Source organism: Erithacus rubecula (genome assembly GCF_903797595.1).
Source record: "Erithacus rubecula genome assembly, chromosome: 1".
Lineage (NCBI taxonomy): Eukaryota > Metazoa > Chordata > Aves > Passeriformes > Muscicapidae > Erithacus > Erithacus rubecula.
Window position 1 is genome coordinate 83127 of NC_136658.1, and position 20880 is coordinate 104006.

The 20880-nt window shown below is 46.4% G+C and overlaps 1 protein-coding gene across 6 annotated transcripts; it reads left to right on the forward strand.

Annotated features, from left to right (window-relative positions):
• Window positions 1-1526: 1526 nt before the first annotated feature.
• EVA1C (eva-1 homolog C) lies at window positions 1527-19482 on the forward strand. 6 transcript variants are annotated; one of them, XM_079317425.1, is made up of 8 exons: window positions 1527-1678; window positions 6590-6813; window positions 10106-10229; window positions 13007-13159; window positions 16809-16952; window positions 17420-17491; window positions 18111-18203; window positions 19033-19482. In XM_079317425.1, the coding sequence occupies exons 2-8, from the start codon at window positions 6715-6717 to the stop codon at window positions 19425-19427; spliced, it is 1080 nt and encodes a 359-aa protein (XP_079173551.1). In that variant the 5' UTR covers window positions 1527-1678; window positions 6590-6714; the 3' UTR covers window positions 19428-19482. The 6 variants fall into 6 exon arrangements, with proteins under 6 accessions (XP_079173551.1, XP_079173549.1, XP_079173550.1 ...); XM_079317420.1 differs by lacking the exon at window positions 1527-1678 and adding an exon at window positions 1986-2423; XM_079317421.1 differs by lacking the exon at window positions 1527-1678 and adding an exon at window positions 1986-2423 and having other exon boundaries at window positions 6590-6795.
• Window positions 19483-20880: the final 1398 nt, after the last annotated feature.

Below are 20880 nucleotides of genomic sequence, written 5' to 3' on the forward strand. Positions count from 1 at the left end.
ATCAGGCAACAGCCCTGGCAGACCTTCTGATCCAGAGCCTTTCGAGCACAGGTATGGGATACTTCCCAGTTATTTTTGATGCTTTATATATTCTTCTGCAGTGATGGTGATTATGACATATTGTCACAGGTCCACTGTCCACTCAGTCACTCACAACAGACTGAGCGATCGTTACTGACATCGATGTTCCAGGGATCAATGAGCAGATGTGAGAGAAGGAGGTGCAACACTTCCCATTAGAGCTGTAGCAGGTGGCCTGAATATGAGTTCTCTCTGTGTTGGCTGTATGGGGAGTGGAGGTTTGGCATCCTGAAGCCACAGATGGTCTAACTGCACTCACCTGAGGTTATGGCAGATACATAATTATGGCAGTTAGGAAGCTGGGATAGAGGCAAGTTCGCCCTAATCAGCTGAACATCATGCTAGAGGATCCAAGTAGGGCTTCCAAATGCTTTCTTTATAAAAGTCTGTGCTACTTGTTCCCCAGCATTCATTTCTGCCTTTGCTGGTACTGACCTGAGACAGCAAGTGCAGGAAGTGTCACATTGAATGACCAGGTAAGGCAGAAGGTAAATGACTGAGGTCAGAGGCAAACACTGTCCTTATCTGAAGCAGCCAGAAGCAAAGGGCTTCACCTGCAGAGCCACTGCTCTCTCTTCCCAACTGTTTGCAGTTGCAGACATTTCAGTGATTTTATACTGTTATTTCGGCATCTTTGATCCCTTTTATCTTTTATATTATTTATATTTGAGTTCGGTAACACTTGATGGAATGTCCCTGACCTCAGACGGTTCAAGCGAAACCTGTTTTGCTCTTATCTCCCCAAGACTAAGGAGATATATATGTTACCCAATTGTTTTTCTGTGTGTGAAGAGGGAGAGGGTGAGGAACAAAAGTGGATTCAGATTCAGACATGAAGACCAAGTTGGTTAAAGTTCAGTGTAACCTCTGAAAACAGGTGCCAAACTTTGGAAATTCAAATCTGGATGCATTCCAACTTCAGTTGGAACAGGAGGAGAGGAATAGGTTTAACACAATTATTTTGGTCCCATCATCCTTCCCCTACTCACTCGTGTTTTGGTTTTTGTTTGTTTTGTTATTTTTTTCTGGAAGAAGATCAGTGTGAACATGCATGGTAGGATGTAAACAGCTGGATATTCATACTTACCCACTTTATGCCCCAGCACAGCCCCAGGAAAAAAGATGTTTCCATGCCCCATTTCCAGTGTTGGTTCTAAGCTCTCTTTACCGAGGACAGCTCTTACTGGGAACTGGGAAATGAGTTTACTGATTTATTCCCTTGAGCCCCTCATACCTTCAAAAAAGCACCAAATTACATTTGAAGGTAGTTTAGCAGGTAGTAATGACAATTCGTTGGAACTTCTCACTGGCTCACTTTTCTATATCACAGAAGATTTCAGGGAACAACTTGAACTCTCTCAAAGTAACCTCAAGAGGTTTCCTCACCTCGCAGTGAAAGGCACGCTGAAGTAGCGTCGTAAAGCTGCTGGGCTGCGGTGAGGCGGCGACACGCACCGCCAGCGTGAGGAAACGGAGAAGGTCCTTTCGCAACATGGCACAGTCGGTGCTTTGCCCACTGAAATCCCGTATGCAGCGATCCTGCCAGGCGTCGGTGCCTGCTGGATTCCCTCAGAGACCCGTGAGCCGAGCTGTGAGGGTAGGAGCGGCTTGGCAGGGTCTGGCCGAGGGCAGAGGGCGTCTGGAGTAGGGAATGCGGGGGAGTTGGGCTGCGGGGCACAGGGAGTGATGGGCAGCACCTCGCACCTGTCTCGGGAAAAACACAAGCGGGGAAATGTGGTCGCGGTCTGTGTGCAAGTCAGTATCAGTCCTCCAACCGCTGCCAAGCAAGACTGAGGAGGGCATTCGGTGACATGGAGCCTCTTGACCAGGAGGGAGGCGCGAACTGCTCGGCGAGGGGTGGGGAGAGCCGGGGAGGGCGGGCGAGGCGCAGCCGGCTGAGTCAGGCCGGCCGCACGATGCGCGCCGAGGGCAGTGCCCGGCACGGCGCCGCCGGGAGCCCGCGTCCCTCCCCGTCCCTTCGCCGCCGCCCCCGCGTCCCGAGCGCCCGCGCCGGCCGGACCCGCTGCCGCCGCGGCCGCTGCCAGGGCTGCTCCGCCCTCTCCCCCTTCTCCTCCTCCTCCTCCAGCCGCGCGGGGCAAGGGCAGCCCCGAGGGCGCCCCGCGGCCCGGGGGGGGCCGCACCGCCGGCCGGGACCGGCTGCGCCATATGAAGCGGCGGGGCTGCCCCCCCGGGCCGAGCCGCCCTCTCCCGCACCATGAGGGACGGGGATGCGGGGCGGCAGCCACGCCGCGCACAGGTAGAGCCCGGGCGGCTCCTCCGCCTGCTGTCCTGCGTGGTTCTTGTGTGCGGGGCGGAGGTCGCGGCTCTCGCCGACTTCTCAGGTAAGGGGCGGGCGCCGAGAGACGGGCTGCCGGGTGCGGCGGGCTGCGGAGCTCCGAGGGGCGGGCGGGGGCGGGCACGCCGCAGGCAGGGGCTGGCGGGGGCTGTCAGCCCCCCGCAGTGCCCCGAGGGGACCCCCGCAGCCTGGGCCGGAGCACCGCCTATTCCCCGCGGCGGGGCCGTGTCCCGGCCCGCGCCCCGCCGAGCGCGGTCCGTGTGCCGTGAAGAAGGCAGCAAGCAGGAGAGAGAGGGTTAAGGGCGTCCAGAGGGGCCGCGTGGGAAGGGACGCGAGGAGCCGAGCTGTCGCTGCGCGGGGGGGACGCGGTGCGTGGATCGGCCAGGGCCTGACCAAAAGTGCGTGGAAGTCCCTGGAAAAGTTCCCACTTCCTCCTGGAGACTTGGAGTCGAGCCCTGAGGGAGCGAACAAGTGCTGCGCTTCTCTGCTGGGAGGCAAGGCTTGTAGCAGCGGGATGAGGGGAGTCCCTTCCCAGGGAGCAGAGGCACCAGCTGTCGCCCAGGAATCACAGCCGTGATCCCGGCAAGGGCGCTGCATCATTGCAAAGTGAAGTGACTGCAGGAACCGGGAAAATATCCTTGTTTCCATCGAGACAGTGAAGCAATCTGTATTCTTTGCTTGTGAAAACTGCACTCTTGTACCTTTTCTAGTGCTCCAGGACATCCCGCTGCTGTTAGACAGTTATTTAGAAGAGCTGTTCCTCTCTTTTCTATGTGTCACAGTGAGCACAGCATATTCCGGGCAGCTGGAAGCTTAAGGAACTGCCTCTAAGGCAGAAAGCAACTTCACCCGTATTGAACAGAGAAGAACTTCCCAAACGCCAGTCGAGTGCACTGGAACAAAGTTAATATATAATTAATAGCCTAAATGTGTTGTTATGCATTTTAATATAGTTCGTGTCGATACAGTTCAGAATGCTGGTCATGGTTCTGTAGAAACTACTTCCTCAGCATCAGAAAAATACAGTTTGTAATTTTAAAAATTGTGTCTGGCTTCACAAGCCTGAAAATTTCTAAGCAAGCAGCCACGAAATATAAAAACCAGAATTTACATACTTGGAAAAGCTACATTTCTCATATTAAATTCCTCTCACATGTAAAAGGCTTTTAAACGCTTGCTGTCTCATTTTTTGGTGGTTTTTTTTTGGGTTTTTTTTTGGTGGTTTGGGATGTTAGTTTTGGAATCACATGGTGGTTCTCCACAATAACATAAAACAAATGTTCAAAATTTACCTATCAACTCACCACTGAGTTAAAAATTATCCCTTTATGTAGGAAAGTTCCTCTCACAAAAGTCCGTTCATTTTTCAAATGTTATTTAGATAAGGCAATCCAAGATTTATTTCAGAAGTACTGCTGCCTTCAGTATTCATTGTGCACTGAGCTTTCCAGGTAGGTAGAATGACCAGAGGAAAAAAGCTATCTCACCCCAGAGACCAGTATTAAACATGACATGCAGATGTTTCAGTAAATAAGATGTAGAAAAGGAGAGCAGATTCCAGAATTCCTACCAGACTGGGAAGTTCTCAGGCCTCAACAAATTCTGATCACATTTTACTTTTAACATGGAGATCTAATCCAGAATGACAGAAAAGACAAAAATGTTACTGTAACCTTAAAAATTAAAAAAAAAAATTCCAGACCATAGGGAAAAGTTTTTAGCTACTTCAAAAGCAGCTGCTGTGGACTAGTAGTTACCAGAGATGAGAGGTGTGAGAGGATGTCGTGTTTCATGTAGAGGACACCCAGCAGTGCCATCCCCAGGCTGTTTAATACTGTTAAAGAATTACAAGCTCCATAACAGAGGCTGTGAGATGAGTTTATGGAGTTGCTGATTTCCCTTATTTGCTCCCTCCCTTGGCAGGAATTCTGGTTGAATCTGCTCCCTCTGGGAAAATGTGTTTCTGGACAGAAGTCAGTACACAATATAGGGATACTCACGGTCTCAAGAAGGTGAAGCTTCTAGCAGGGTGACTACAAGCCACACTTCCCAGGAAAGGAGAAGCAGCAGCAGCAGCTGAGGAAATTGCTGAGTGCAGGGCAGACAGTGCCCAGCTACAAGGAGAGGGCCAGCATAAGGACAGGAAAGAACCTGGAGTTTTTCAGAGAAGGGTAAGAGGACATAATGACTTTTGGAGCAGGAAACCTTCCTCAGCATGGGCTGTGAGCTGCAAAGGACTGACTGTTCCACATGTCTTTGTGTGTAGTAATGAAAAACACAGGTTAACGTGCTCTGCCTTGTGAGATGAGCAATTTAGATACTATGTCACCACTCCTCTTATCAGAGAACATTAGGCTTCAGCAATGTCCATTACTATTTTTATCCTTGATTGTGTGCAAATTCACAAGGATTTTACTAACAGCAGAGTCATGTTTAAGCTGCTTGGAAGGCTGGAGAGCAAGAAAATGAATTATGATTATTTTCACCAGTCCATCTAATGTCATTTTTACAAGCGAACTGTATTGCTCCTACAGAATCAGAGCAGGTATTTTTAATAAAGACATTTTCTTAAAGGATTGAATGGTTGCAATTGTTGGAGAAAGGTGCTTAGATTGTGGATTAGGAATTTACAGGATCAAAGTAGCAGTTAAGATGCCAGGGAACTCATCCAAATCGCAGCATAGCTGATATTCTTTAGGGAATACTGGACTGTTTTGTATACAGCACTCTTGGCCCCAAGTAACTTAAAACCTGCAGAATTGAAATGATGAAGAATGTCGGGTGGTACCTTTGAGGGTCGGGCTGAGTGCTCTGCCACTGTGGCCCTTCAGGAGCCCTGTGCAGCAGTGAACATTGCCAAGTCCCTGGGGTGCAGCCGGGCACTCGGCCTCTCTCGGGAGCGCGCTGGCCCAGGAGCGGCTCTGGCAAGGAACCGCGATAATTTCTGATCTCAATTACAAAGAAAACGTAGGGGATGGACTTGCTCGTGGGCTTGGTTATTCTTTTTAACCTGTGAGAAGTGGTGGGGATTGCTGCTGGACTGGTCTCCTTGAGATCCAGAGTGCAAATGCAGGGCATGACATTTTTTCTGTCCCGGTCCCAGTGCCCGTGCTTGGACTGAGGGCAGTGAGGTGGGGAGCTCACCTGCAGCTCAGCTGTGCTGGAAGGTGCATCTGCCTGACTCCTGTCCTCCCCTGGGCTCTAGACAGGAACAGTAAAGATAACAATGGAGCAAGTGGAGCAGGCTTCTCTGTCCTCCAGGCTTCATAACTGATAGGGAAGCTGATTTCCATTATCCAGATGCACAACTGAAGCTAATAAAGATGCTGGAGAACTGAAATGTTTGACCCATCCCTGGAAGTATTCAAGGCCAGGCTGGGTGGAGAGCTGAGCAACCTGTTCTAGTGGAAGGTGGCAGGAGATGGAACTCGGAGATCTTTAAGGAACTTTCCCTCCCAAGCCGTTCTATGATTATATGATTTTCCTATCTTTTGCTTGGAGTACTAAAGTGTCTATTTAAAAACTTTTTTGAAAACTGCTTGTCTTTGGGGAAAGTTTATGAAGGGCACAAGTGTGAAAATTAAATGTCACACTTTAAATAAAGGGCAAAATTTTCATTAATTGAAAGGAGCAAACTCTTTTTCAATATTTTCTTTGAGAAAACTGTTCTTTGTTTTACTGATACAAAAAAAGCCCCTGATTCAGCCTCAACAAGAAAAAGTTCCCACAAATAAATGTGAGGGGGTTTTTTTCCCTTCATTATACTTACCAGTATGTGAAACACAGTTGCCCACGAGCCCAAAAGTGCATCACATCCTTTTAACCAGATGTATAAGGAATACCTTAGGCAGCTGGAATGCAAGAACCTGGCCCAGAAAAGCCAGTAATACCCTTCTGACTGCTGCAGCCACACCCTGGGATTGTGAGCAGCCACGACTGGCAAGGGCCTGAGACACGTACTGTCTGTCCAACACATCCTGGTGCTGCTGGGCTGCTGGGAGGGCTCGCACTCCCTGCCACGAGACCTCGTGTTTTCCAGCCCTGAGTGCTGTGAGCACGTAAGGGGTGGCCCATTCAGAGACCTGGGTGGCTGCAGGCCAGACGTATAACCTTGACTACAATGCCCTTTCCAGCAACTGACTGTGGCTTTCTTATTATCTAACAAGCTTGTCATTTCCTGTGCTAGTCGTAACAGAGCCGAATATTTTCTAGGTTACCTAACGAAGCTCCTGCAGAATCACACCGCCTATGCCTGCGACGGGCAGCACCTGAGCCTGCACTGCCCTCGGCACTCCACCATCAGCGTGCAGTCAGCATTTTATGGGCAGGACCCCCATATGTGCAGTGCTTGGGAGCCTGAAGCCAGGATGACAGAACCCAGGAACTGCGTGGCACCCACCTCTTTGCAGGTACTGCAGGTTGTAAAGGTCCTTAAGGTACAGAATGGCTTTGATGGTTTCCCTGCCCTTTCTGTGCAACTGTTCTCAGCCTCGAATAAGACGACACTGTACCTATGGTAGTTTACCACCAAAAGTGCTACAGCTGCAAGGGTTTGTCTGGACAGCAGGGTGTTACCAGAGCATTTTGAGAGCTTTAAGATTGCATTCTGTTGTGATGAATCTTGCTTTGGAAACCCCATGCTGAAAGTTCCCTAAAACAGTCTATTCCTTTCCATTCAAAGGCTGGTCATGACTGAATTGACCAGTCAATCTATCATACAGGCCCTCCTTGATCCCAGGGGAGGATACAAGCATTGGACAGAGCAGGGTTAAAAAGCCAGTGAAGGAGATGACACCCTGGTTGGGATTTGGCTTGTTGCATGCCTGTCATCCCTCACTGAAAAGGCACAGCAACAGCTAAACAGCAAATCCCAAGAATCCCTGCAGATACCTGCATTTCTGTGACTACCTGCTTTGTGTCAGCAACATCCCATGGCTTGTTTGCTAGGCCTGCTTCAGTATGGCTTAAAATTATTTACACTTCATCAATTATTACTTTCTGCTTTTGTAACGAGGTCTGACTTACACTGCTGTCAAAGGCTTGTTTCATCTTAGTGAACAATACTCAGTGCTGTTCCAAATTCAGTAAATCATTGCAAAAATGAATAGTGGAGTCTGAACATGTCCTGTTGGTTAAATTTGTAAATGCTCAATGGAAGTTTTGATGGAGTTTGCAATATTTGTGTCTCTAGACCACAGGTTCCTTCTTGACATCAGGGAATATCTGTTCCCACCACTACTGAGTTGAAGGGTATTATGAAGTGGTTTGGCAGTAATATCCTCTCTCTAGAAACAGTATTAGGGCAATTTTAGAAGTGTGACTTGCCCATGATGTACTGCAATTTTTGAGGACATTCCAGACATGACCTATGGGCCATGTGAAAGTACATCTCCCCGCCAAAAACAGCAGGGCAGATGCATCCTTAATGTTTCACTACTGACTGCAGCAAAGCGGCACTGATGATTATTTTGGGCTTGTGAGTGCCTTTGTGAGGTCTCCATGGGCAGGTTTTTTTCCTTGAATATAATAAGCACAGCACAGGGTAACTGTTGTATAAACTACCATCTTCATTTGGGCACTGTGACTGATCAAAGGCATGAAAACATTTTGGCAAGACCATGAATTTGTGTGAGATACAAATGGTCTGCATCTGAGGGAGCTCAAGTTCTGTTAAGGAGAAGGGACACATTTTATAACCTGATTTTTTCTAAAAGAGCACCAGAGACCTCATCCCTCCTCCCGTTCCCTTTGGAAGTGGATCTGCAGTCTGCACAGGCAGGAGAGACAATGCCCTGTAGCTGGGAGGAAGCATCACAGGCACCTATTACAGAGAGCTCCCATCAGGGGGATCACCACAAAGCTGCATCTGGCTAGAGACAGTAACTGCCCGGTGCTATTTTGAGTATTGTTGCTTGCTTTGTGGCTGCGTGCTTTAGCACAGCATCATGACAGAAAATGCAACTGCTGTTTATATTAGGCAGGAGAAAATACAAACAGATGCACAGGAGATGATTCAGCTCAGGTGCAAACAGAAGGTGACTCAGGAGGGGGCAGCTGCCTCTATTTATTAAAGACGTAACTGTTTCGTGGTCCCTTCCAGAACTATCCCAATTAAGGAGGAGTTATTTGTTTGACTTGCAACTCTGTAAAAGGAAAGTTGACTGATAAAATTAAGTCTGCTGTGCTTTCCTTGCCTTTTAAACTCTTCAGAATGCATTTAATGCTCAAAAAGTGTTGGATGCATGTTTGCTTCCCTGCCAATGGGAGCTGTAGGATCACTACAGTGTGCTGCCAATGTGTGTCATTGCTGCTTGGGCACAAGGTTTCCAGTTTCCAGTGATGACAGAGATCCAGCCACTGCCAACTCTCTCAGCCTGGAAACAGGAATGCAGCTTGTGCCACCCCAGTGGTAGATTTGTGATCTGGTATGACTGACACCTCTTCTGATGAGAAACAAAGCAAAAATTCCCATACATTTTGAGGGACTGCCTAAAACTATCAGAATGGTTTATTACAGTCACTCTTGTTAAGAGTGGGGTGACTTGGAGATAACACCCTTCTTTGTCACAGCCTGCTGTGATTTTAAACATCATTTTAAACAACATTTTAAATCATGAATCCTGTGCACAACCACCCAGACTATACAAAAATAGTGTCAGAAAAGCCCTCTCTTAACTGAGTTTTGGAGGTGAATAAGAATTTCCTAAATACACTGCTGCATTTAAACAGGTTACTTTCAGGTGCTTTGGCTTGTGACTGTGTTAAAAACAGGACAGACTGGCCCTGGCAATGTCTTCATATTTTCTGCAGCTACAGTTCCAAGAGCACAGCTGGAGTGGGAGCACCAGTGTGAGCACTCAGGCCTTTTCCAGACTGGGAGAGAGCCCACATAACCCTTTGTGTATAACACTACTGACCTGTTTGTCTTCCTTTGTTGCCACTCCCAGGGAAGCTGCACAGTAAGAACCAGAATAAATTTGGAGTAGATATGCCCTTAGAACCGCATTAAAAAACACCCCACAACACAAGACAAGAAGGCTAAGGATAGACTTGCACATCTGTGGTATCCAATCAAACCAATTCTGACATTCGCTCGTGGCAAGTCAAGTAAATATCTGAAAATGTGAGTAACTGCAAGCGAGAAGGAAGTGTCCCTTAAACAAGAGGTCCTACACATGGCTTAAAGCTCGAGTGGTGCTTGTCATTACTCAGAACTCTTTCAAGAGAAGACTATATACAGAGCATGCTCAGGTACACACAAGCAGACAAGAAGAAGTGGTTAAAAAGACATCTCCTGGACATTGCACTGCCATGAATGTGCTCAGGAGTGTATAAATGCCTCAAGCATATCAGTGAGACAGCTGGGGCTCAGTGTGCTCCCACGTGCCCTGGGCTCTGCACCACCGAGGCTGTGGTGGCACTCAGGGGAATTGGGCCAACCTCCCCAGGCTTCCCCAGGGCCAGAGGGAAAAGGGACAAACAACAGCAAGTTGGTAACATTCTAATTTGCTGTGAGCACGGCTGTGATGCGTTCCCTTAAAGTTGGCCATGACTTCAAGTCCAGTGGAGCTATGGTCTAGATCCAAGGATACAGATGTTTCTTGCATGTTCAAAGCCAAAAAGCTGTGATTTCTCTCCTGTGTAGAACAAAGTGCAAACTAAGTGTTTTCATTGCTGCATAGCTTCATACCTTGTTGTCAAGACTATCCTTTTTGCCCATTGTTCTAGAAAGTACTGGATGAATGCCAAAACCTGAGATCCTGCCAACTCCTTGTCAATAGTCGGGTTTTTGGGCCTGATCTGTGTCCAGGGACCACTAAATTCCTCCTTGTCTCCTTTAAATGCAAACCTAGTAAGTAATCTTTATCAGGCAAATGTGTTTCTCTGCGTGTTTTGTTGCTTGTTTTGGTTAAAATGCCACTGCACAAGGGTTTGCATAAATCCATGTGAAGTTTTGGGGCTCTTGGATTGATAACAAATTGTTCTTTTCTACTTTACCTTAGCTCTCCATTGTGTTTGCAGCTTCAGTGTGCTTGCTGTCAGTTTCATGACCAGTGTAGTTTGGCGGGGGCAGATGTCAGACATCAGACTAGAAAGGAAAAACATTATGGAAATTATTTTTAGTGAGATAGCAATTAAAATGTCCTATTAGAAAGAGCTGAACAGCAAAACCAGGTACTTAGGCTAAGGATCCAAATGAAGAAGATATCCTAGGAAGGAAAGGAGCTGGGCCCAAAGCTTTTAAAGATTCAAAAATACCTCCTGTTTATGGAATAGTGGCCAGAAGATACACGTGCTGACTTGATTAGAGGCTTTCACATTAGAATTACCTGTAGTCTGTGCAGGTGTTCAATGCTGATATGTGAAGGGACAAACCTTGCCTCAAAGAGAATCCACTCGGTAAACATGAGAAAGGGGAAGAATGATGAAGACAGTCCTCATGAGGTTGCCTCTATGGGTGATTTGTAATCATTCTCCTTGTTGCTGTGGTATATGAGAACAAGCTTCTGTAGCTTGGGGGCTCAGCTCTTTAGGCACTGAATTCTCAGAGTGGCTGAAATAGGTCCCAGAGAAGACAGGTGAATGATGATTTATGGGTATGTTCACCAGCCAACACAGAAACATCAACTCACAAGCAAAGGAGAATGCACTAAGATAGACATCAGTGGTAGAACAGGAGTAAGTGGCAAGCAAACTGAAAGGCCAGCTCACACTGGAAAGTGGAAGTCAGAGCAGAGAGATGGACTGGAGTAGGAAGATGTTACCTTTGGTAAAGCACTGATTCAAGAATTCCAGGGAGATACACTGGGCCAATCATTAGGGAAAATGTCTGAAATTGCAAATTTTCATTATCTGTTTTATTAGATCAACAGTTTAATTCTTTTTGCTAATCAAAAGTGGATTGGGATCCACTTTTGGAAGCTACTTAATATTTTTTCCCATGGGAGATGAGCTTCGAGTATATAGTATTTTCTGTGATCTGAATTTTAAAACAGCTGGCAAAAGCATATTCAACAGCAACTGCTGCCTTCAGAATTGAGGAACAGTCCAATTCCACTGCAAATGACATGATTTCTGGTGACAGGAAATTTATATTTGTAGATAAGATACCAATATTGTTAGTCTTGGCAGTGGAAAAACATCCTTACTCAGGAAATCACTTCAGGATAACTCCAAGTATATTTTGCAGTCTCCTTGCCTTCAAGTGAGCACTTAAGCAGTTGCCTAAATCCCTGGTTTTTCATGTATTTAGAATTACTGCTGCCGTACCTTTGCAGAGGTTCATGTTGGGCACTTCTCCTTGTCTGGTACCACTTGGGGTTCAATGTCCTTCCACAGCCTCTCCAGCACAGCCAGGCAGACACAGAGTCCAGCCGCAGGCTCACAGTCCTTGGGCACAGACCCCAGGTTTTTGGCCTATTTATGTGTGCACAGCATGGGAGGTGCTTCAGCAGAAGTCACAACCTGCAGTAGGTTAAGTATTTTTCAAAATGTTTTCAGAAATGTTGTCAAAATATTTTTCAAAATCACTCTTTTTTACACTTAAGCTTGTGACTGTTACCAAGAACATTAACCCATTGTTTTATCTGTTCTGTTTTGAATGAAACAATAATGTTTTCATTCATGAATACATAGGAGGCTTTTCTCTCTCCAGTTCCCGAAGAACTAGCATTTACCCTCCACTCACAGGGACACCACTCATAAACAATAAGGTTTCCCTTTTCTTCTGCTCAGCTCAGGAATCTCCTTCTCCTGTTTTCACATTTTTGAGAACAAAAAAAATGGAGGAGAATAAGCTCTTCTCCCTGGCCTTATCTGCTAGAAAAAGGTTTGGAACTACAGCTCAACCAGGTAAACTTAAAAAGGTAAAAGGCCATGAACAGACCAGCTGCTTAGGCCAGGTGACAGACTTAAAGGACAGATAAGGACATGAAGGACAGATAAGCCATGAAGATGAGCTCAGTGCCTTCCCCACACCTGCTGAGGGAGCTGCCAGGGTGCCTGTGCCAGCTGAGCATGGGAGGGGGGGATTTTTCTCAGACTCCTAGCTCACACCACTTTGCCAGCCAAACTTTCAAAGGAGCCCTTGCTGCATAGTGCTGCCTAGGGAAACCCACTGACCTTGGTGGAGCAATGCAGATGCAGCCGAGAGCGCTGGCTGGCTGGCGTGGGCACCCCGTCCTGCCTTCTGTCCTCCCTTGGTCTGTGCCTCAACCATGGCTGTCACTGAGCGCTGCCAGCCCTGCCCCGGACTGATGAGCGTGCAGAGGCAGCTGGGGCACGTGTAGAAAGCAAAAGTGTCCTGGAGCAGACACAAAAAGGAAGGATGAAGCTTCTCTCACTGAGCAGGAGAGCAGGGAGGCTGTTCAATTGGGAAAGGAGATTGGCAAAATCAGAGTTTTCTATTCTGTTCAAAATGGAGCTATGGACTCTAGACTGTCACTTGGGCACAGTTCATTTGGAAGAAGTACTCTGCTCTTGACTTTGTGTCTGGCTGCACAGATGCTATGCGTCACTTGCAACAGCATTTGCAGGAAAGCTGGTTTCTGTCCTGCTGCTATTTGCTATTAACAGTCCAGCTACTTAAATTGCCTCACGCTATCATATTGCTGTTTGCTTCTACTTCAGCTGAATACAAAACCAAATCAGCATGTGAAAACCAGGAACTGAAGCTCCACTGTCAGGAATCCAAGTTCCTTATCATCTACTCGGCCACCTACGGCAGATGGGCACACGAGGAGAGCGTCTGCTCAACAAAGGTGGAGCACACACCCCCCTTTGGTATGTTTGGGCACCACTGAGGGACCTTCTCTAGGCAGGAGCACAGGGAAGAGAGGACACAGCTGGGGAGAAACTTCAGGTGTAAGAGCAATGGTGTTTTGAAAGCATCAGTGACAGAAATGTCAGAGAGATTATTTCTGAAACTCAAACAAATATTATTTCTCAAACTCAAACATATGCCAAATATGAGGGAGTTATACCCTTTGCCCCAATAAATGTTGTCAAGACAACCCCCTGAATTTTGTCAAGACAAAACTCATGCTTGGAGCATGCTGAGACACACATCAATTCAACCAGTAATGTTTTCTTTACCAACAGTTCAGGGGTTTCTTGCGTCAGTTTTTTCATGCCTCACATTTGTGGAAGGTTTGGAAAAGTACACTTGGCCCTCAAGTCTAGAAAGAGCCAAGGAATTCCTGCCTGTGTACATGCAGGAGCAGGGAATCTGCTTCCTGCTGTCAGGAACTGGAGAGCCACACTTGTCTCTTGCCCCTCGTGTTTGGTGGGATGGATCCCCCCTCTACACATGCATGTGCAAGGAGGAGAGAGAGACCAAGTTTAGGGTGTTTTTTTGTGCAAAAGTGCTGCCGATCACATTGTGTGTTTCTGCTGGAATCAGCAGTCCAAGTGGCCCTTTTCTGATGCATAGGCAGTACCCTGTGTGCCATGCTCTTGCATAAATTACCATAGCAAAGTTCTTTAGGAGTCGGCAGCCTTAGATTGCTCCAAACTCCCATTTCCCCTTGTCAGTTCTTGTCCCCACAGTGGCTATCTGGGCTCCACAAAGCACAAGCCATCCTGATTTGGAGGTGTGAAATCTTTGCTTTCAGCTGATTTTAAAAGCAAGCTCCTTATTCTTCTGTGGGTGGGTGCAGCCCAGAACACATAAAGCAGTAAGAGGCAGTTGGGGATGAAAGCAGCTGGAAACATTTGGAGAGGGTGGGACAGGATGCTGTCCCCAGAACCTGGCACAAGATGCTCCATCACCTACAAGTTTTGTGTGGCAGGCTGGAAAGAAAGGGAGGGAAAGCTCCTCCTGTCTGAATTGAGAAAAGCTTTAAGAAACCAGAAGACAAATTACTTCTCATTAAAGCCATCGTGATTTATGGCATGCTATTTGTATGCCAAAACTTTCCCAAACAAAGCTAATTAGGGAGCTGAAAGAGCCTTTCCTTCAGAAACAAGGCCTTCTACTCCAACTATTAAAGAGCTGCAGTCAGATTGGATAGTTATTACTGCATTAAGAACCTCATCTTGACACCCGTGTCCCTGTGCCATCCATAGCAGTGTCTGGTACAAAAGATCCACCGACAGTCTTGGTGTGTAACAAGCAACTCTGGGAGAAAGGCATGGAGAATGGAGTGTTTTCCCAGCCACACACTGCTGCCTTGTCTGCCACTGCTGGATGCCAGCAGCCTTTTAGCACTCTAGCAATGTGCCTTTCCAGAGACAGGTTACTGGAAACGTGTAGTAGCAGTCTAACAAGCCCTAGGGATATCTCTGTAGACCAAACAGCACTCAGTCAGAAAGAAGCCACATTGCATATTTATGTTCATCTCCCAGTTCATGGTTTCTCTGGGGCCATTCCATGGGATTCCTTTACTCAAACACTGACCTCTCCTCATCCAATTACTGGAAAAAGGTGTTTGACCGGGAGGAGGGTAAGTTATTTGAGTAAAACCCATCATAGCTGCTGGGAGAACTAGTGGGAAGGTAGCAAGGCCACATGTAAACCAGAGAGGATTTTTTTACTGAATCACTAAAGCACAAAATCTTTTCACAGAATGCAAAAAGTTTTAAATAGGGCTTTTTATGTTATATGACCTTCCAGGTACCATCTGTCCTGTCCTGCAGAAGAAACAGGCCACAGTTTGCATTTATTCACCTGTGGCACCAGGAAAGCCTTGGGAGGTTCTCCAAAAACTGGCCTGACAAGAACTTGCAGGCATATGATGACTGGCTCCTCAGGGAGAGGAGTCAAACCCAACATGGATAGAAATGATAAGAAGCTATTAAGTCCCACAGAAACATGAGCAAAGGCAAAATGAAACATAACATTTTTCATGTAGCCATATCCCTGAATATGTAGAAAACCATTAGCACAGCATCCCTCCTGGGAGCTACTCCTCTGAGAGTACCTCCCAGGGCAGGAAATTCTATAGAAAACATAACTCAGTTTGCCAGTTTGCTGTTGTGCTCCCAATCCATTAATTTATGAATCACTTGACAATTCCTCCTGATGCTCTCCAACTGTTTCTGTACTTGCCAAAGTAAGCTATTGGCTGCCTAAAACATCTATCCAATGATATCCTTACTCATCTAGAATTACCAGGGAGAGAAACTACAACTGCTGAGTTACTTAATCAGAACTACCCAATGCTTTAGGTCAGCCCTTCCTTCCATTTCCAGCAGTCTCTCGGACACACAGGTATTGGGATTTTAGGTCTCTGAAAAGTCAAAGAGCTCTCTCCTAAAATCCATGTCCAAAGCAACCCACGAGCCCTTTGCCACACAGATCAGCCCAGTATCTCCTGATGGCTCTGTCCATATATATGACTTATTTAGTGATGGTGTCAGGGAGTTAAGTCTAAAAATCACAAATCTGCCCCATTTTCACACATTAAATGTCAAGAACTCAGTCTCAAACCTCCTCCTTTTTTCAAACAGATTTGGGGAACCTTTGGAGCGTCTTTGCAAACAGTGTTTGTCCTTCATCTAAAGAGGCACAAATGAACTTCAGCAGTTAGGCAGGTGACTGGAGGCTATCCTTCAGACCTCTAGAGCTCCTTTGCCTCACAAGCCTAGAGTGAAACATATCTGTCATACACAGAAAGCTACAGTGTGTAGGGTGATGCAGAAAGATTCAGAGGAGGATTACTTGCTCCTAACTTGTCCTTTCTGCATGCTTTCTGTTTAGAAACCAAAAGTACAGGGTGCTTTTTGCTCTGTGGCTTGGAGTTTAGCACATACGGATACAGAGACCTTAATCACATTTAGAGATGTTCTTTTTTTTCAAAGAAGAGTGTGACTCACACACTTTCCCACTCAAATAATTTCAGCTCCAGTGCAAAACCCATTTTTGGAAACCACATGTTTCCCTGGTTAAATATTGAGCTCATTTTGACCTCTTCATAGTAAATCAAAAGCTACTTTTTAATACCCTCAACTTCCCTGTTGCAACACACAAAAATTGATCTCACCTGACTTGAGCTGAATTTGGAGATCCAGTCGACTCATGCCAGTAACCCGAGGCTGAGAAACAGACTTGGAGAAGCACTTCATCTCTCTTGAGTTGAGATGGAATAGATAGAGAGCTATTTGGATGTGCTTATTTTTTCCCAAGACATCTGAGTGGCACACTGAGACCTTGTATTGGGTTCCTGTTTGCAGCTTAATGAGACTCTTCCTGCACCCTTAGTGTGCACCTGTAAGGCAACATGGGAGAGTTACCTCACTGCAAGTTCACATTTTTATTGCAGCTGACTTCCTTGCATTTACACATCTTAATATTTAACTCTGAAATCCTGCTAAGGCAAAGTTACACCTGAGATCAGGTGCAGATTTGTATCCCTAGTATTTGCATCCAGCAGGTCTCACTTCAGATAGCATCAGGGTGTTGTATATTTATTGTATGTATTTTTTCTTTTAGACTGTTTGTCTTACACAGCGCTGGGAGTGTTATCAAAGAGATGTTACGGGAAACAGAGATGCAAAATCATTGTCACTAGCCGGGATTTTGGAAGTCCATGCCTACCTGGAGTGACAAAATACCTAAATGTCAGCTATGCATGTGGTAAGAGCAAATGCACAGCCATTTTCAAGCCCTCATTTCTTCCTGCAAAGACACATACAAGTCCACATATGGGCACCAAGCTTTCCTAAATGTCACTTCTCTTTAACACAGGAAGTTTGTGACACAGTCATATAAAATATAGGAGTAACCCCCTGGGCACAGCAGGACCATCCACTGGTTGGCACACCCTTGAGGGGTTGAAAACAAGGGGCAGGTTACCAGGCTGCATGGAGATGCACTGATGTTCCTGGAGCAGGCTGGAGTGTGAATCCAGTTACAGGCCCAGAGCTGCCCTGACTTCCCAAAAATCACACAATCACTAAGGTTGGAAAAGACCTCCAAGATCAAGTCCAACCTTCAATACCACTGTCAGAAAGCCAGTTAATAAACCAAGGGTTAGCAGTGGGATTCATAATTAACTGAGGAGAGCGTTCTTAAAACTAACAGAATGCAATTTGTCTTTTCAGTTCCTAAATTTATCCTCACAGCTGTCAACCCCCTGGTCCCTGATAACAAGTCTTCCATCAAACAGAACGATGGTATGTACCACCACAGCCACAGGGTTTGGGAAGAGGTAGTGGAGACCCTGCTGAAAGAGCTGCTCTTCCCTTTGGAAGGCTGGGAGTGGGATGTGAGCACAGTCCTGCACTCACAGCAATGCTGCGGGAAGAATGGCCTGCCCAGCCTGCCCAGAGCCAGCGTGCTGGGAAGAGTAAAAGTCAAAAGTGTAGCTGTTTCAGGGTGAAGAATCTTTTACAATTTATGCCAACACCAGTTATTCTCAAAGGCCACAGAGTTAATTGTGTCCCCAGTAACAAGAGCACACAGCATGGTTGGGCTGGGAAGGCCACTGGAGAACTCTGAAGCTTCATGAAGTAAAACTATTTCAGAAACCCCAATGGGAATAGGCACAAGGGGTTTCACTTAGCAACAGACTCTTTTAAATGAATTTACCATTTTCTAGATGTCTGGTATTTTCAATAATTTGTTAATTATACTTAATTTAACTTACCAGTCATTGTTTGGTGTAGCGTTCTGCAGCTTCTTCAGCACGGCACTGGCCTGCCTGTGTTTTGGGTGGACTTTTGGCTGAGAAGTTACTGGGTGAATATCAGTTTAGTAGCTTCACTGAATTTGCTTTACCTCCTTGTGCCACAGGTGTCGACCTTGATCCAAGGGAATCGAGACTTCCAAAGAAAGATGGAGCTATTGTTAGCTCTAACTACCTGGCTACATTTGCATACATTAGAGGTAGGAAAATGAGGCTGAGATTGTTTGGCTCACCAAACCGTGGCATTGTGGGAAAAGGCAGGATCAACTCTGATTACAACTAGTAATCTCGTGTTTATGGTAATGATATTACAATATAATCACAATCTTGTGGACAATCCCAGCATAAATGATATTTAAGGAATACTCCTTGCCTTGAAGGATTCAAACCCTCTTAGCAACTGCAGCCAAGACATTTTTAAATTTTCTATGGGGACTGTTGGTTGTTCAGTAGCTCTGAAAACCTGGCCCTGACCTGTGATGTGAGAGAGATCACTGGAGCCATCCGTCTTTGGAAATGTTGGGGTGCGTACATACACAGATCATCAAGGAGTAATAAAAAAAAGCCCCAAAAGCCATCCCAAACCCAGCCATCTGTGCTGTGAGACGAAGCAGGTTTTGTGACTTAGCAACACTAAGTGCAAAGGAAGAAAAGTGCTCCCTACGCAGCCTGGCCTGGAGTTGCTGCCGAGGCCCTGCAGAGCCCAGAGCTGCTCTTCTCACGCCCGTTTGCGAGGGCAAGGCTCGTTTTGGCAGGATGGCTGGAAAGACCAAACAAGGTGTGCAGAGTTCTGCTAGCTGGTTGACAACAGCACTGAAGTGCTCATAAAGGGCTGGGGCCACATTGTTATTTTACAGTGTTTTTTAGAGTGGATTTTTGCCCAGCAGTTGAGAGAGGCAGAGCTGGCAGGGGTGGCCTGTGAGTGTCGGGAGGTTTGGGTGCCCTATAGCTACAAGAATGGCAGCTGGGGGTTTGTAACCAGCCTTGGCAGTTAGTAAAGTGATTAAGCCCTGGCTTTCTTACCTGCAGATCACCCTGAGAGAGCTGCTCTCCTGTTTGTGTCCAGCGTTTGTGTGGGACTAATCCTCACACTATGTGCCTTGGTGATCTGCGTGTCATGTCCCAGGGACATCCAGAAACTGCACAAGAAGAGGGATCAGCTGGTGCCAGAAAGTGCCAGAGCCTACCAGACCAGTGAACAGGAGGAAGAAGAGGAGGGGGAGGATTCCTCCCTTTCAAACAGCCAGGATGAGACAGACAGACTTTACAGACCTTCTTACTTGGGTTATAACTCAGCAGAGGCAGCGGAACTGGCCGAAAGGATTGAGCGCAGGGAGCAGATCATACAGGAAATTTGGATGAACAGTGGTTTGGATATGACACCCCCTAGAAATATGAATACATTTTATATTAATGAACAATAAATGGCTTATTTTGGATGACACCTATTACTTTTTAAAAAAAAAGACAAAAAAAGAATGTACCTTCTGTGAAGGAACGTGTATCAATGAATATAATGATTTGTAAAATAAAAAGAAATATATGCAATTAAAAGAGGTTTTCATGTCCTTGACTGTCTACAAATCCTTCTGTGAAAAACACTCTACAGTTTTAACTCATGGTATGGATTACTTTTCACTGTAATTTGGGATCAACTGCCAAATGCATGTTTATGATAATCAAAAAAGAAAAAGTGGAAAATATTTAAGTAGATGTGTTTAACCATCAGAACAGACCTGCTCAAGATGCACTCCTGCTGCCACCTGTGCTGGCAAATCTGTGAAGGACAAGCTCCAAAATGGCTGCTGCTTTCATAAAAGAGTCTTGACATTGCCACATGCTAGGAATACTTTACTTAAGGGAAACACTGTGTTCATTTTTCTGATCCTAAAGCAGGGTTAGAGCTGGCACCTGAATGCAGGTCATAGCCTCAGGATTTTGTATCAGTTCCCAATCTTCACTTGAAAATTGTAAGACTAGTCAGATTGAGTTTCAGTTGGAGAGAAAACAAAATCAGTAATGTGTCTAAGCTGAGACCACAGTCTTCCTGTCTTAAAAATGTCTCCAATATTTTAGCTGCAGCCCACAGGGAATTTACTGAACAAAAGGAGGAAAAATGTCACTTCCTATTGGTAATACTTCATGGGTTCACTGTGCTTCCCCACTCAGATGCTGTGTGTCCAGGTAGAGCATAGTATGAAACACTTGGAAAGAAAACAGTGACATGACTCATCATTTCCTACTGATACAAAGTCAAATTAATTCTGGAAAAACTTTAAAGGGAGGAAGGGAGCTTGCTCAGATGACTAAAGCGCAATCCTCTGTTCAACTGGAAAAATCTCACCAGCAATTACCATCCTATCAGGGGAAGGAAGAGAGGTTAAGGAGATGGACGGAAGGTTGAGGTCGTCCAGACCACTGGGAAACTGCAGGAAAGGCTGTGCACAGCCCAGGAGCCTGGCTGCAATCCCGCGGGGCCACTGCTCTCCCCTTTCCAGCAGGAAGTTGTCACAGCCTGTGCTATGCACAATATTGGTTCATAGCTTTAGGGCTGGACAAGCCCATGCCTTGGTCCTGAGGCTGGAAAAAGGCAAGTTTGCCTTTGGGGAGGGCTCTGGGCCAGAGCTGACTCCCTCCTCTTGACTGATGGGGCAGGTGCCACCCATTTCCCAGTCTGATACAAAGGCACTGATCTACATCCCAACAATTCCTCCTGCTGACAAACCATACCATTGGAAAAAACCTCATCTTCTTTTTACTGGAGCAGTCTGGGTTCTGGCCCACAGGGCTGAGGGCAGGGGCTCCAGGGGCCCCTGCTCTCATGGGCTCCCCAAAACTCTTGAGTCCTGGTGAAACTGCCTTCTGGAGAGCCTGGGG